The sequence below is a fragment of the Ascaphus truei genome, chromosome 20, assembly GCF_040206685.1.
Source record: "Ascaphus truei isolate aAscTru1 chromosome 20, aAscTru1.hap1, whole genome shotgun sequence".
Taxonomy (NCBI): domain Eukaryota; kingdom Metazoa; phylum Chordata; class Amphibia; order Anura; family Ascaphidae; genus Ascaphus; species Ascaphus truei.
In genome coordinates, this window is record NC_134502.1 from 31,683,546 (window position 1) to 31,701,623 (window position 18,078).

The window sequence follows — 18,078 nt, forward strand, 5'->3', positions numbered from 1 at the left end:
ATCCCCCTCTCCCTCCTTTCTCTCTCACACCCCCTTTCCCTCCTTTCTCTCTCACACCCCCCTCTCCCTCCTTTCACTTAAATAATAATAATAGAAATAATAACTTTTTTTCACATAGCGTTTTTCTCACAATAAGGACGCGCTCCGCTTCCCAATTACAGCACATCGGATTGTTACCGCTGTTAGATTCTGATCAAGAATAACATTCTTTTTTTATTTTCTATTTTCCTCATGTTTTTAAGAAGGGTTCCTATTTAATTGTAGTCGGGTGTAAAACCTTAATGCAGTTATTCTAACTGACAGCCCTTATTGGGAAATCTCTCTTTGAAGATTCTGTTGATCATTGTCTTCTAAACGCTCCATTTCCCCATCCTAAAATCTTATCTCTAATCAGTCCACAGATGTTGTAATAACCCGAGGGGAGTGATGTAAAGATACTCCAGTTTCAACCGGTTAGAGGAGTTCTTGCTAAATCTAGAAGGTGTGTTGGGTGGGAGGGGTAAACTCAAGAAGATCCGGCATTGGGTTGGTTCATTCTGGGATGGGTTGGTCTATAAGTAGTCAATGCTGTTGACATCTCTTGACATCTCCAGTTGAGTTCCTCAAGAACCCACCATGATGTTCCAGGCGGTCTCATCCCTCCTCCTCCTCTCTCTCTTCTCAGAAGGATACGGGCAGAATCCTGGTGTCATCAGTGTCTCCAACGGAGGTAAATGGGGGAACTGGGGACAAGTTCAATCTTGTCCCAACGGATTCCGTGCCAGAGGATTCTCTCTCAAGGTGAGATAAATATATATAATAATAATATTATTTCTTGCATGGCAATGTATGTGCTTCTGTATATGGGATTGTGATGGCACAATGTATAAATTGCCCCGCAGAACTTACAATCTAATTTTGCAGGCGCAGTCAAATATTTTATCTTATGCCAGGACTACTTCAGAGGCCAGCTTATTACTGCAAAAATCTCCTTTATAACTGTGACTAATTGTTCACCCTTTGTATTTACGGTCTATATCAGGCCTGCACAACATACGGCCCGCGGGCCCGCTTGCGGCCCGTCTGGCCTCTCTGTGCGGCCCGCGATGACTCAGGCCGGGTGCCAGTTAATTAATTAAATAAATTAAAAATAAATTTAAAAAGTTTTAAAAAATGGCGGCGATTCATCACTCCCCTCCCTCCCTCCCCGCCCCCTCCCTCCCCGCCCCCTCCCTCCCCGCCCCCGGGTTTTGCGGTGCGCGGGGGCAGCAGCATCATGAGGAGGATGCGGCAGCCGTGAGTATTTTTTGTGTGTGTGTGTGTGTGTGTGTGTGTGTGTGTGTGTGTGTGTGTGTGTGTGTGTGTGTGTGTGTGTGTGTGTGTGTGTGTGTGTGTGTGTGTGTGTGTGTGTGTGTGTGTAAAACAGGCTGGTGGGGGGGGTGGGTGTGCTGACATGTGAGGGGGGAGGCTGCTGCTGACATGTGAGGGGGGGGCTGCTGACATGTGAGGGGGGGGCTGCTGACATGTGAGGGGGTGTGGGCTGCTGACATGTGAGGGGGGAAGTGAGTGATGTGAGTTGCAGGGGGAGGGTATGATCTGAGTTGTAGGGGGGGTATAGAGTGTCATATTGAGGGGAGGGGGAAAGAGTGTCATATTGAGGGTAGGGGGAAAGAGTGTCATATTGAGGGGAGGGGGAAAGAGTGTCATATTGAGGGGAGGGGGAAAGAGTGTCATATTGAGGGTAGGGGGAAAGAGTGTCATATTGAGGGGAGGGGGAAAAGTGTCATATTGAGGGGAGGGGGAAAGAGTGTCATATTGAGGGGAGAGGGAAAGAGTGTCATATTGAGGGGAGGGGGAAAGAGTTTCATATTGAGGGGAGGGGGAAAGAGTGTCATATTGAGAGGGAGGGGGAAAATTGTCATATTGAGGGGAGGGAGAGAGAGAGTGTCATATTGAGCGGAGGGGGAGAGCGTGTCATATTGAGGGGAGGGGGAGAGCGTGTCATATTGAAGGGAGGGAGAGTGTCATATTGAGGGGAGGGAGAGAGTGTCATATTGAGGGGAGGGAGAGTGTCATATTGAGGGGAGGGAGAGAGTGTCATATTGAGGGGAGGGAGAGTGTGTCATATTGAGGGGAGAGAGAGAGTGTCATATTGAGGGGAGGGAGAGAGAGAGTGCCATATTGAGGGGAGGGAGAGAGAGAGAGTGTCATATTGAGGGGAGGGGGAAAGAGTGTCATATTGAGGGGAGGGGGAAAAAGTGTCATATTGAGGGGAGGGGGAAAGAGTGTCATATTGAGGGGAGGGGGGAAAGTGTCATATTGAGGGGATGGGGAAAGAGTGTCATATTGAGGGGAGGAGGAAAGAGTGTCATATTGAGGGGAGGGGGAAAGAGTGTCATATTGAGGGGAGGGTGAGAGCGTGTCATATTGAGGGGAGGAGAGAGTGTCATATTGAGGGGAGGGAGAGAGTGTCATATTGAGGGGAGGGAGAGAGTGTCATATTGAGGGGAGGGAGAGAGTGTCATATTGAGGGGAGAGAGAGTGTCATATTGAGGGGAGGGAGAGAGAGAGTGCCATATTGAGGGGAGGGAGAGAGAGAGAGTGTCATATTGAGGGGAGGGAGAGAGAGAGAGTGTCATATTGAGGGGAGGGAGAGAGTCATATTGAGGGGAGGGGGAGAGAGACATATTGAGGGGAGGGGGAGAGAGTGTCATATTGAGGGAAGAGAGACATGGGGGGGATGCTGACTTGGGGGGGGGCTGCTGACATGGAATGGGCTGGGGGGATGTGGAGGGGGTATTGTGTGTTTGATGTGGAGGGGGTATTGTGTGGGTGAGGGGGAGAGATGGGGTTATGAGAGATAGATGTGGAGTATCGTAAAGGTTGATAGTGAGGGGTTCTGGGGGAGATATTGGGATGATGATGAAGATGATGAGAGGTGCAGGAGGAGATATGATGATGATGATGATTTAACCCTGATGAGCATTTCGGCCCTTCTCACTTTACGAGTTGGGCAGGCCTGGTCTAAATGAATAATACTGGAAAGCCTTCCTTTTGAAATTCCCTTTAGTTTCCCATAATAAAGAGACATTTTCCCTCTAAGAAATCTCTTTTTATTCTCCCCATCCGAGATCCTCTTTTTAGATGATTTCCCCTATTTAAAAATCCCCTATATATTTATCTACGAGACGTTTTCTTTACTGTTTCCCATATTAGACTCTGTGTTTTAACATAATACCTGAAAGCAGATAGTATATATGGGAAATATTACAATCCCCGTTACTTCCCCTATTACAATCCCACTATTATATCCCTCGCCTCTTTCCCTATGAGAAATCTCCTTACATTGCCCTAATATAAATCATTTTACTCTCCCTATCAGTAATTACCATTGATTTTCCTATATAGATAATCAGCCCGTACTACCCCCCTGATAGAAATCCTTTTTCTCTCCCCCTATTAGAAATCTCACTTATTCTCACCTATTATTACCCAAATAACTCCCCTATTAAACATTACATGTATTCTATCCTTTAATAAATACCCTTTACTCCCCATATTAGAAATTATGTTTACCCTCCCCATTAGAAATCCCCTTTACTCCCCATATTATAATCCCCCTTACTCCCTATATTATAATCCCCCTTACTCCCCCTTATTAGATATTCCCTTTACACCCCCTACTAGAATCTCGCTTAATCCCCCTATTAGATATCCAATTACTGCCCACGTAGGGGCAAAGTGACCTAATGACAGGGGCGTGTTTAATGGGTTAAAGGGTCAGTCCCACCTAGGGGCAAAGGGACCTAATGACAGGGACGTGTTTAATAGGTTAAAGGGTCAGTCCCAAGTAGGGGCAAAGTGACCTAATGACAGGGGCGTGTTTAATGGTTTAAAGGGTCAGTCCCACGTAGGAGCAAAGTGACCTAATGAAAGGGATGTATTTAATGGGTTAAAGGGTCAGTCCCACGTAGGGGCAAAGTGACCTAATGACAGGGACGTGTTTAATGGGTTAAAAGGTCAGTACCACGTAGGTGCAAAGGGACCTAATGACAGGGACGTGTTTAATGGGTTAAAGGGTCAGTCGCATGTAGCGGCAAAGTGACCTAATAACAGGGACATTTTTAATGGGTTAAAGGGTCAGTCCCACATAGGGGCAAAGTGACCTAATGACAGGGATTTGTTTAATGGGTTAAAGGGTCAGTTCCACGTAGGGGCAAAGTGACCTAATGACAGGGACGTGTGTAATGGGTAAAGGGTCAGTCCCACGTAGGGGCAAAGTGACCTAATGACAGGGACGTGTTTAATGGGTTAAAGGGTCAGTCCCATGTAGGGGCAAAGTGACGGGGCAAAGTGACCTAATGACAGGGACGTGTTTAATGGGTTAAAGGGTCAGTCCCATGTAGGGGCAAAGTGACCTAGTGACAGGGACGTGTTTAATGGGTTAAAGGGTTAGTCCCACATAGGGGCAAAGTGACCTAATGACAGGGACGTGTTTAATGGGTTAAAGGGTCAGTCCCACTTAGGGGCAAAGTGACCTAATGACAGGGCCGTGTTTAATGGGTTTTAAAGGGTCAGTCCTGCGTAGGGGCAAAGTGACCTAATGACAAGGACGTGTTTAATGGGTTGAGGGGTTGTGAGTAGTTATATATGAGATGGACACATTGTAACTGATCTTCCTGATACAGGTGGAAGGGAATCAGAGGGATGGTGATGATTCGGCTCTGAACGGGATACGGCTGCACTGTGTTAGCAGGAACAATATCGATGAAAATGTAATCCAGTCTACTGAAGGACCGTGAGTCATTCACAGAACATGCACAGCCTCACAGGTCTCCTCTTCACATGTACAGAGCTTCCGAAATCTCACAGGTCTTTTCTTCACATGTACAGTGCTTTCCAATCCTCACAGGTCTCTTCTTCACATGTACAGAGCTTTCCAAACCTCACAGGTCCCTTCTTCACATGTACAGAGCTTCCCAAACCTCACATGTCTCTTCTTCACATGTACTGAGCTTTCCAAACCTCACAGGTCTCTTCTTCACATGTACATAGCTTCCCAAACCTCACAGGTCTCTTCTTCACATGTACAGAGCTTTTCAAACCTCACAGGTGTCTTCTTCACATGTACAGAGCTTCCCAAATCTCACAGGTCTTTTCTTCACATGTACAGTGCTTTCCAAACCTCACAGGTCTCCTTTTATCAAGTACAGAGCTCTCCAAATATATATTAAGATGACAAGAAGTTGGGGTGTATAGGAAGCAGTATATAAGGCAGCGAAGAGTGCAGCAACATATTGGGGTATATAGGGAGGGAAATTAAGGCAGCTGGGAGGATAGCAGGGTTTTTGGATGTGTAGAGAGGGGTATCACAGATTAAAAATCCACTTTACCCTCACCCTAATAGAGATTCCCCTTACCCTCGCCCTATTAGAGATCCCCTTTACCCTCACCCTAATAGAGATTCCCTTTACTCTCACCCTATTAGAGATCCCCTTTACCCTCACCCTAATAGAGATTCCCCTCACCCTCACCCTAATAGAGATTCCCTTTACTCTCACCCTATTAGAGATTCCCTTTACTCTCACCCTATTAGAAACCCCATTCCCTCCCAAGAAGGACGTAGGACAGGGCCGATGCCACTATATAGGTAATTGGTCAGATCTCCCCTAAAGTTCTGTTCCAAGTCCTTCAGGTCAGGTCACCTCTGCAAAAGGACTTCAGACGTTTTCTCTTCACCACTAACCATGTCCTCCTCCTTCTCTCTCAGCTGGGGCTCATGGACCTCCCCTTTTTGGTGTCTCAACGGCAACCTCATTTCTTTCTCCTTGAGAGTAGAGTCACCACAGGGGGACGGTGACGACACCGCCGCCAACAACATCAAGTTTAAGTGTTCAGACCAACGGGAACTCGAGGGAACGTCAACCTCATGGGGGACATACGGAGGCTGGAGCCAGTCCTGCAGATACGGGATCTGTGGCATCCTGACCAAGGTGGAGCCAAACCAAGGAAAGGGGGATGACACGGCCCTCAATGATGTCCAGTTCACCTGCTGTAGCAACTGAGTCTTCTCTCTTCTCTCTTCTCAGCTTCCCCATGAAGGGTCTCCAGTTGGTCTACATTCAATCAGGAAATTCTTGGGAGGGAGAGATGGGTGGGGTGGGGTGGGGGGCTGGTTATGTCTGACATCTCTAAAAATAGCTGGTGGAGTTGGTTGGAGATGCAGATCTTTTAGGTCCCAAATTAGTGGGACATTTGTACAGTTCAATTTGAAACGGCGAAATAAAATTGAATTTTCACGTAGCGTATTTGCCTGACTATAGGACGACACTGAATACACGGTGACCCCCTCATTTCAGTAGTAACTGGAGAGAAATAAGTTTACAAATACTTTGCATCTCTCTCTCTGCCTCTGTGTGTCACTCTCTCGGTGTCTATGGCTCTGTGTCTATTTGTCTCTGTGTCTTTCTGTCTGTCTCGCTGGTATTTGGGTCTGTCTCTCTCGGTTTGAGCTTCCTGCCACAAGCAACATGGCCGCTTCAGGCCCCCAAGGTGGAGCTTCCTCCGTTTTACCCGCCTACCTCTTACATCCGATTGCTGATTGGCTCTCAAAGTGAGCGGGCTGATTATAAGGCGAGTATGTACTTTTCAACTTTGGTTTATTTAGTTATAACCCCTCCCTATAACTCCTCCTATTACCCCATGTAACCCCACCCTAAAACGCCTATTATTACCCCACAAAAATGCTCCCTATATCATTTTATTGCTCCATTTAACCCCTCCCTATCACTCCTCCTATTACCCTATATAACCACATAAGAATGTATTCTCCACCTCTCAGTTACCCCGTAGACCAGCCAGCAGCATGTTGCAGTATTCGGGATATAATCAGCGCGAGAGTAAGAATTTGATGGATTGCCCCATGAGGATGGGGCGTATTTTAGCAATATCGCAGAGGGGTAAATAACATGATCTGGAGGGGTGCTGAATGTGCAGGGGAATGAGAGGGGAGGGGCACGTATGACACCTAGGCATCTAGCTTGGGGTATCTGGGTCCTGGTGGGGTCATTATTCCATGCGAGGAATCAGGTGTCGGTGTAGAGTAAGACGGAGGGGAGATGATGAGGCTTGTTTTTTACATGTTAAGCTCAAGATAGTGATTAGACACCCACGCGGAGATAACAGAGAGACAGCTAGTGATATGAGACAGCAGAGAAGGGGAGCGGTCAGCAGAGGAGAGGTAGATGTGGGTATATCATGTCCCTTTCATTCAAACATACATCATTGCCATCTACCCTAAACGCTGCTGCCAGAATCACTCTACCCTTTCCTAAATCTGTCTCAGCGCCTCCCCTGCTGAAATCCCTCTCCTGGCTTCCTATCAAATCCCGCATCTCGCATTCAATTCTCCTCCTCAGTTTTACAGCTTTATACTCTTCTGCCCCTCCTTACATCTCACCCTAATATATCACTATACCCTCCTCTGCCCCTCCTTACATCTCACCCTAATATCTCACTATACCCTCCTCTGCCCCTCCTTACATCTCACCCTAATAACTCACTATACCCTCCTCTGACCTCCTTACATCTCACCCTAATATTTCACTAAACACTCCTCATATCTCACCCTAATATCTCACTATACCCTCCTCTGCCTCTCCTTACATCTCACCCTAATATCTGACTATACCCCTCTGCCCCTCCTTACATCTCACCCTAATATCTCACTATACCCTCCTCATATCTCACCCTAATATCTCACTATACCCTCCTCTGCCCCTCCTTACATCTCACCCTAATATCTCACTATACCCCCTCTGCCCCTCCTTACATCTCACCCTAATATCTCACTATACCCCCTCTGCCCCTCCTTACATCTCACCCTAATATCTCACTATACCCTCCTCTGCCTCTCCTTACATCTCACCCTAATATCTTACTATACCCTCCTCTGCCTCTCCTTACATCTCAGCCCTAATATCTCACTATACCCCCCTCTGCCCTTCCTTACATCTCACCCTAATATCTCCCTATATCCTCCTCTGCCCTTCCTTACATCTCACCCTAATATCTCACTATGCCCCCCTCTGCCCCTCCTTACATCTCACCCTAATATCTCACTATATCCTCCTCTGCCCCTCCTTACATCTCACCCTAATATCTCACTATACCCTCCTCTGCCCCTCCTTACATCTCACCCTAATATCTCACTATGCCCCCCTCTGCCCCTCCTTACATCTCACCCTAATATCTCACTATACCCCCTCTGCCCCTCCTTACATCTCACCCTAATATCTCACTATACCCCTCTGCCCCTCCTTACATCTCACCCTAATATCTCACTATACCCCTCTGCCCCTCCTTACATCTCACCCTAATATCTCACTATACCCCTCTGCCCCTCCTTACATCTCACCCTAATATCTCACTATACCCCCTCTGCCCCTCCTTACATCTCACCCTAATATCTCACTATACCCCTCTGCCCCTCCTTACATCTCACCCTAATATCTCACTATACCCCTCTGCCCCTCCTTACATCTCACCCTAATATCTCACTATACCCCCTCTGCCCCTCCTTACATCTCACCCCAATATCTCACTATACCCTCCTCTGCCCCTCCTTACATCTCACCCTAATATCTCACTATACCCCCTCTGCCCCTCCTTACATCTCACCCTAATATCTCACTATACCCCTCTGCCCCTCCTTACATCTCACCCTAATATCTCACTATACCCCTCTGCCCCTCCTTACATATCACCCTAATATCTCACTATACCCCTCTGCCCCTCCTTACATCTCACCCTAATATCTCACTATACCCCCTCTGCCCCTCCTTACATCTCACCCTAATATCTCACTATACCCCTCTGCCCCTCCTTACATCTCACCCTAATATCTCACTATACCCCTCTGCCCCTCCTTACATCTCACCCTAATATCTCACTATACCCCCTCTGCCCCTCCTTACATCTCACCCCAATATCTCACTATACCCTCCTCTGCCCCTCCTTACATCTCACCCTAATATCTCACTATACCCTCCTCTGCCCCTCCTTACATCTCACCCTAATATCTCGCTATACCCTCCTCTGCCCCTCCTTACATCTCACCCTAATATCTCGCTATACCCTCCTCTGCCCCTCCTTACATCTCAGCTCTAATTTCTCGCTATACCCTCCTCTGCCCCTCCTTACATCTCACCCTAATATCTCGCTATACCCTCCTCTGCCCCTCCTTACATCTCAGCCCCAATTTCTCGCTATACCCTCCTCTGCCCCTCCTTACATCTCACCCTAATATCTCACTATGCCCCCCTCTGCCCCTCCTTACATCTCAGCCCTAATATCTCACTATACCCTCCTCTGCCCCTCCTTACATCTCAGCCCTAATATCTCACTATACCCTCCTCTGCCCCTCCTTACATCTCACCCTAATATCTCACTATACCCTCCTCTGCCCCTCCTTACATCTCACCCTAATATCTCACTATCCCCTCCTCTGCCCCTCCTTACATCTCACCCTAATATCTCGCTATACCCTCCTCTGCCCCTCCTTACATCTCAGCCCCAATTTCTCGCTATACCCTCCTCTGCCCCTCCTTACATCTCACCCTAATATCTCGCTATACCCTCCTCTGCCCCTCCTTACATCTCAGCCCCAATTTCTCGCTATACCCTCCTCTGCCCCTCCTTACATCTCACCCTAATATCTCACTATACCCTCCTCTGCCCCTCCTTACATCTCACCCTAATATCTCACTATACTCTCCTCTGCCCCTCCTTACATCTCACCCTAATATCTCACTATGCCCCCCTCTGCCCCTCCTTACATCTCAGCCCTAATTTCTCGCTATGCACCACCCTGACTCTTGTGTTCTGCTCTAGGATGTCTTCTCTCTACTGTTTGCAGCGGTGGGATTAAAAAAATGAATAACCGGTTCTTACCTGGGCGTCTAACAGCATCTCCCGGCATCTATTTCCCTTCTCAAAATGGCCGCGCAGCATCACAGAGTGCTGCGTTGCAATGACGTCACGTGGCGTTCCCGTTGGCATGGCAATGCGGCGCCATTTGATGCCGCATGACCAAATTTAGAGGGTTTGCGGGGATATAGATGCAGGGAGATTCTGTCAGACGCCGCCCGCCGCCTTCCGCCTGCCGCCCGGACAGGTGAATCGAAGGTAAGAGAATCAAGCACCGGTTCGGTGAAATTTTAGTAACAGGTTCGCACGGACCGGTCCGAACCGGCAGAATCCCACCGCTGCTCTCTGGTGTCTCAAGTCCTCTGGACAGACGGGTGGGGTAGGTGGAGGCGCATGGACATACAGCCGACCATTATGCAGGACACTCACAGACTGAGCGGTGCCCTCATCACAATACAATGCAATAAGGTTTGAACATTTAGGGTAGGCAATGCCATTCAGATCCCTACGCACCTCTCTATTACCCCCAAAGCAGACTGAGACCCCCGAAGAGGTGTTTGCTACTCGAGCTGTGGGGTCATTGAGCCGGTCCACCAAGGATACCAAGCTGTCTGAATGTCCACCTTCCGGGGAGCTATTGAGGTGTGTGTGTGTGTGTGTGTGTGTGTGTGTGTGTGTGTGTGTGTGTGTGTGTGTGTGTGTGTGTGTGTGTGTGTGTGTGTGTGTGTCTGTGTGTGTGTGTGTGTGTGTGTGTGTGTGTGTGTGTGTGTGTGTATATACAATAAACAAACAGAAGCCCAGAAAAAGCGCTCAAGCGTATCCAAAAATATGAAATGTATTATATCAACATCAAAAAATAGACACACAATTACATTTAAAATAGCTGAGGATAACCCAGAGTGAAAAAAAATGATTGCAACGGCGCTTACTTATAACAATGTCCTAAAAAAGTGAACTATATATAACAATGTGTTATAGCAAATGACAGAAATGATATCTTTAAAATATATATAACGTGAACTGTGATCTATTAGTTAATAATGTGATAAATCCACCAACCAGTGTAAAAGGTGCTAATAGAAAAGCTACTCAAAACCCTTGTAAAGACTGTTCTCTTAGGGGCCTATGCAGAGAGCAGCGAATTTTCGAAATTCGCCATTTTTTGGAGATAATCGCGCAGAAAACAGCAGAAAATGGAGATTTCCGAAAAACGCGCCAATTTTTATTTTCTATTTGTAAAACTCGCCTCGCGGCTGGCGAAAACCTCAATCTCGCCAGTTTTACAAATATCCTAATGCAGAGAGCCGCGAACGGCATCTAGCGGCTGTTCGCGCCAATAAAATGGCGCTATTGTCTCCTTTTTCCCTCGCCAGAAAAAATTGGCAAGAAGCGGCCGCTCGCGGCCATTGCAAAGGGAAAAAAAAAGGCGCGCATTTGTTTTTACAAGTTTCTGAAGCGCGCATCTCGCCAATTTAAACTCGCCAGACGCATCCATGTTAAACATAGCAGAATTCGCACTTTTCTGCATATGGAGAATAAAACTCTCCAAAAAAGCTACTTTTTAATAAATTCGCCATTTTTCAAATTCGATGCTCTCTGCATAGGCCCCTTAGTCTTTTTGATTGCAGAATTCCTCAAAGATTCAGGTGAGCGCCAATGTTCACGTGGTTATATGCAAAAGAAAAATAAAGGCAGCATAGTGTAGTACAGTCTCAACTCTTTCTTTCAAGTGTAAAGGTAATCCACTCACAATTTTCCTCTCATAAGTAAGGCATTACAGAGACACTCCTCTCTCTGATTAGAGCAATGAAACTGGATATCCACAGGTGTAGACCCCTTTCAATTCCTCTCCAGCACCGCACGCATACCCAGGAATAATAAGAAACACCAAATAGCGCAATAACGTCTTAAAATGTATTGGAAATCATCACAAATAAAACATATGGATATGCACTCACATGAGGTATAATAGGTACAGTCACTGTACGAAATCCTGATAGATAAAGCAATTCACCGGTACACAGTGTGTTTTACCCCTCTGCTTCTCTGCTCCCATCAACGTCACATTCCAGAGGTGAAAATCACAAAAGTTTTAAAACCTCCTTTAGATTCAATGCTTCATGTGAACATCCACAAGAAAAGAAAAAACGATTCAGGGGGAGAAGAGGAGGTAGGAATAAGAGATGCAACGTAAAATCTGACAGCAGAGAAATGTATCAAAATATATTTAACATTAGCAAATATTCCCTAAACAATATGGAAAAGAGAGTCTTGGGTAAGGGCCTTACATTCGCCCCTGTATGTGGGCCCAACAGCTTCAATCTGTTTATTGATGTGCAGAAGTTTGCCAGAAAGTTGGCCTTAAAAAAGTATTTCGCCAAAGATGCCATCAGTAACCAGATTGAATCTGTAGGAGTGAGTAATGTATATAAATCTACTCCATTTAAAAAACAGTCCACTTTTAATCCCAAGTTTGTCCAAGGCCACTTTGTGAACACCTTCGTGGAGATGGTTTCTAGAGATCTGGAACAATCAAGTCGTACCTTTAAAATCAAACACGACAACCTCAATCAAGAGGAAAAACTGGCTGTAAAGTCACTGGCCAGTAACGATTTGATTGTTATGAAACCAGCCGGCAAGGGTGGGGGAGTAGTAGTGATGGACAGTAATTATTATGTGCAAGAATCAAGAAGACTTCTTGGTGACACTACTACTTACCTCCCCCTTGCTAGTGACCCAACGGACATCTATCACTCTGAATTAGTTACCCTTTTAGATACGGGACTTGCCAATCAAGCTATCACGCAGGATGAGTTTGACTTTTTGAATAATTTGCACCCACGTATACCTCTATTTTACTTTATCCCTAAGATTCATAAAGATCTTACACACCCCCCCGGTCGTCCTATTATTTCAGGAATACAATCACTCACGTCCAATTTATCTCAATTTATAGATTATTATTTACAGCCACTAGTAGCGAAGTTAGATTCACATTTGAAGGACACTACACAAGTCTTGCAAATCTTGCGTGAGATTGATTGGAGGTCTAGTTATGTATGGGTAACATGTGATGTCACATCCCTGTATACAATAATAGACCATCAACAGGGATGTGAGGCCATCCGAAGGGAGTTCGAGGAAGACAACACCTTATCCTCTGCCCTTAAGGCCTTCTTGATGGATGGGATTAGATTTATATTAACACACAATTATTTTTGTTATAATTTACAGTATTATTTGCAGATATGTGGTACCGCCATGGGCACGAGGTTTGCCCCAAGTTATGCGAACCTTTTTATGGGGCAATGGGAGAAGGAGGCCATTTGGAACAACTGCCCATTTGGTGCAAGCCTCGTGCTATGGCGGCGCTACATAGATGACGTTATTTTTATTTGGGATGGGGAACTGAATTTATTAGATCAATTCATTTTGTACCTTAATGACAATAACAGAAATTTGAAACTAATATGCCAATATGATAAAACCACCATTAACTTTTTGGATTTAAATATTAGTATTGTTGATGACCACATTCATACACAAACATTTTTTAAGCCTGTACAGGCCAACAATTATGTTATGGCCAACAGCCATCACAATCCGCAATGGATTAGGAATATTCCAAAAGGACAATTCATCCGACTTAGGCGCAACTGCTCCAGGTTGGAATCTTTTGTAGAGCAGGCGGGTGAACTCAAAAATAAGTTTCTAGATCGGAACTATCCCTTAGACGAACTAGAGAATACTATCTCTTTAGTTCAAGATATGGACAGGAACAAACTCCTGGAATATAAGGACAAAGGGGACAGCCAAGGGAAAAATAATATTTCCTTTATAACACAATATAACGCTATGGCCCCCAAAATAAGGAATATTTTTGCCAAACATTGGCCTATATTGTTACAGGATGCAACTTTGTCACAGATACTAACACCACAGCCATCTATTGTTTTTAAGAAAGCTGGTAACTTTAGGAACAAACTGGCACCTAGTTACCCTTTAAACCAAGGTGAAATAAAAATGAACATCAATCAGGTTAAAAATGGGTTTAAACCATGCAGTAAATGTATAGCCTGTAAGTACAGCTGTTGTAGCACAGAATTCAAATCTAATGTCACCGCCAAAAACTACAAAATCATGTCACATATTTCATGTAAGTCAGAGTTTGTCATTTATACTGCACCGACACACTTTATTCGAGCAAATACCCGGTATGTACCTGGCAGATACCTGGAATGCGCCGCTCCTCACCTCTGACAAGCCCCGTTGCATTTGCCTTCCCAGCCTGGGTTCATGCCTGGCTGATGGGCGGCTGATCTGTTAAATGATAATGATTAGGATTTAATAGGCTGCAATGCTTCGCGTGTCTACCAGATGGCATAAATTCATGAATTGTAATGCAGTATATATATATATGTACTGTGCAGTATTGCAGCCAACGGGAATAAAATGCTTCAATCCCTGCCGGAAAATAACTCAATGCACTCGGGCAGAAAACAGTCACAAACCTCAATACACCCGGGTATACCCGAATTCGTGGGACTAGCCGAGCTCGAATAAAGTGTGTCGCCAGTGTATGTTGCAGTGTCCTTGTGGCCTGCAATATGTGGGTCGCACTGGTCGTACGTTTCAAAGACGTATATATGAACATATCTACAACATCAAAAAGGGTTTAACATCACACAGTGTGTCCCACCACTTTTTGGTACATCATGGCAAAAATCCAAAGGGCCTTATCTGTCAACCTATTGAATTGTGTACACCCAATTGGAGAGGTGGTAATAACATTCAACACATCAATAGGAGGGAGGCCTTTTGGATCTATGAACTTAAGACTCTATCCCCATATGGGCTCAATATTGATTTTGAATTGGGCTCCTTTTTAGGTAGATGAAATGGCTCAAACAAACATTAGTTAAATGCAACCATTACTTAATGGATGACACCTTATCCATTTGACTCTGTACCAGCAGTAGCATACTAAGTGGCTTAAGCAGGTTTGTTTATCCTTTGGCCACAATTTGGCATTTTGGTATATATCAATGCCTATTATGATATTACATCTGGCCTCAATTTTGGGATATATGGTTATCAGTTGATATCTGAATGTTTTTAATGTTGTTTAATGTATTGTATGTGTATTATGTTGTTAGAGACGTAGTGATTTGATATTAATGACATGCAGGCTATACAGCCTAATTGGGCAATTAATTTTTAATTGGTTAGGGTATATGTACATGTCATTCAGTGTCAGTCTTTGTAGCCCCTGAGGAAGTGGAGTAACATCCACGAAACGCGTAGGGCAGGTGACACAGTCACTTTGAGCTTGGTATTGGACTTTTTGGGACACTTGGTCACATTTGAGCCCCATTGCAGCCGTTAGTTCTTGGCATACAGGACGTTTGTACTGTCCCTTTAAGGGCACGTGCACACTCGCGTGCAGGCACGCTGAGACAGCCTGTGTAACCGGAGGAGGAAGTGAGGAGAGCAGCCTCACGTGGAGGAGAGCTGTGAGCCCCACAAGCAGGCCTCCAACACTGCCACTGTTCCTGTTAACCCCTGGAGGGAGAGTCAGCACGAGAGTCACGGTGCAGCAGGAATCACATCTCTGCAAAGACATCAGCAGCAGCCGGAAGACTCTTTGTTGCATTGCCTGTATTTGCCTTGCTGCTTGTAAGTAGGGCTCTGATTTTTCATATCTGGATGACCAGCGGTGTTCTCATTTGTCCAAACCATTTATGGCATAGTTCTTTTTATTTAATAAATAGTTTTTATAGTCACTAGGAGTCTCTATGTTATATGTGCAGTGTGTGTATTAGTGTAGACCTGTTTTAACCCTACAGTGTTGCACTATGATCTGTGTCTGTTTGTGTTTTTTCCCCTATATGGCCTGTCAAGCAAGTGTGCTGATCCCCTGAGGAGTACAGGATTATCCAATGAACTTTTGGCGCCAGGTTTTTCTTTGTTTTCACTTTCACTTTCTCTGTCAGTACTGACAGTATTACTAGGCAGCCTTTATATATATATATTTTGCAATTGTCACACTGGTGTTTTAGTCTTTAGCGCTTGTGCACATTTTTTCTTTTTCACAAGATATAAGAAAGAGACAATCTGTCTAGGGATGTACCCAATATGCCCTGCCAATAACTTGATCAGCTATTATATATAATGTGACAACCCATCAAAAGGTATCAGGCGAAAATATATTTCACCTTACCTCTTATAAACACCGGCAGCGCTATAATGAACACAACACCCCAAAACAACGTGCACCTCAACATGTCATTGCAGAGGAAAAAAACCTAACGGAAGTTGTAATTGCTCATATAAGAAATGTATAGGGGGTGTAACACAGAACGCAGTCTCTTGTGCAATAAGCCCTGTAATTAGGGAATGTAAGTTCATGCCGGTCCATTACTCTCCTCACGATATGGCTGACATATATCAAAATACTTCCCAGAAGATTCCCCCCGTCCGAGGACTCGGCTTAGTAGCTGTCAGCAGCATGAATACGTTTGCACTGGTGCAGCCAACGCTGAGAAAATAGCCGGGGGTCTCCTCTCTCAACTCACGGACACCGCTGATTGTAGAGCGATCTGAGACACACAGATCTTACTAATCCAAGGGAGTATGAACCAGGGAGTGAAACGGAGGGCACCTCAGCACATGCAAGAGTTACCCCTCTAAATGCAAAAAAACAAGGACAATTTACTGGGACAATTGAGGGTTCCTTGGGTCTCCGGTCCACAAAGGTGTCGGTGGGCATTCCTGGGTATGTGATCCTGGTCCTCTATTTTCATCCTGGCCACCTGAAGAGATGCCTGGGGTGCACCGACGAGGGAGGCGCGATACTGATGGCGGCGCTCTCCTGGGGGAAAAGTCGGTTATGCTGCTGACAACGAGTCAGTAATGGCCATGTGAGGGAGGTGGAGCAATGAGTGACATGGAATTGTAGAGTTTATGCCGTTTAGAGGAGTTTCTTACCCAGGTTTTTAGTTTACTGTAAATTAGTATCGCAAAATGTGGAGATATTGTTGTGTAAGGTTTAATACTGTGAGCGTATTAGGTTGCGTTCTTTTTTTATTCTTATACAGTAGCTTTTCTAGGACCTTGTTGCAGTTGAGGGGTCCAAGTTGGCTCCGGTAACCCGCAATATGTCCTCAAGAGATTACTTCGCTTAGGCGAACGAGCTTCAATTTATCCCTAGGTACCCACTCTCCCCAGTTTTTCCAAGGGTACAGGAGATACGGGACATCCCAGTCCTTAAAAGCTCCCTTCCCTCTCCCCCTTCCCCCCAGATAGGGTACTGCTCCTTCCCAGCTGCGATTCCTCAGTTAACTTACCTCCAATATTTCTTCCCCCACATATTCCAAGCGGGGGTTCATCCTCACATAGTCTGGTGCTGGCCGGGAACAATGATCATGAGATGGTTGGATTATGATACTCCTCAGGGGTGCCCGATCGAGGTAGACATGCCCTTTAAATGCCATTCAGGGTCCTCTCCCCTAATGTTAAGGGTCTTCACAGCTCCTGTAAGAGACGTATGGACATGTCAGAATATAAGAGATATGGAGCAGAGGTCTTACTCCTCCAAGAAACACATTTCAAAACTAACAGGTCTCCGTCCAACTTCGACCAACAATATAGACAAGTTTCCCATGTTACGGCGCAAGCAAACTAAAAAAGAGGAGGCTCAATTGTGCTGAAAAATAGTATCCCTTTCAAAGTGCATCTGACAAAATCAGATAATGATGGTAGATTTTTGATACTGGTCAGGTCTCTCTGTGGCCAGGATCTAGCCATTGCTAATCTGTATGCCCCAAATGAGTCAACTGTCAAGTTTCTATCTAAGTTCTTTAAAACTTTGGAGCGTGTTGCAAAGGGCCAACTCATTCTGGGTGGGGACTTTAAAATGGCATTACATCCAAGCATGGACAGAACAGGTTCCCCCATCGAGAGGCTGAAGGGATGATCCCAGAGCTCTGACCAAAGGGCTTCGGAGCCTACGACTCTGCGATGTCTGGAGAGGACTCAACCCTACCACCAGAGACTTCTCGTTCTTCTCACCCCCACATGGTACGTATTCCCACATTGATTATATTCTACAGGTTTCTTCCCTGCTAAGATCCATGCTGTCTCTTGGTCAGACCATGCCTCGATTGAAGTCAG

At 45.6% G+C, this 18,078-nt stretch overlaps 1 protein-coding gene across 1 annotated transcript; it reads left to right on the forward strand.

Moving 5' to 3' along the window:
- Positions 1-570: 570 nt before the first annotated feature.
- On the forward strand, positions 571-6,282 carry LOC142470854 (vitelline membrane outer layer protein 1 homolog). Its single transcript, XM_075577653.1, has 3 exons — positions 571-780; positions 4,668-4,777; positions 5,750-6,282. The coding sequence occupies exons 1-3, from the start codon at positions 616-618 to the stop codon at positions 6,042-6,044; spliced, it is 570 nt and encodes a 189-aa protein (XP_075433768.1). The 5' UTR covers positions 571-615; the 3' UTR covers positions 6,045-6,282.
- The last annotated feature ends 11,796 nt before the right edge of the window (positions 6,283-18,078 follow it).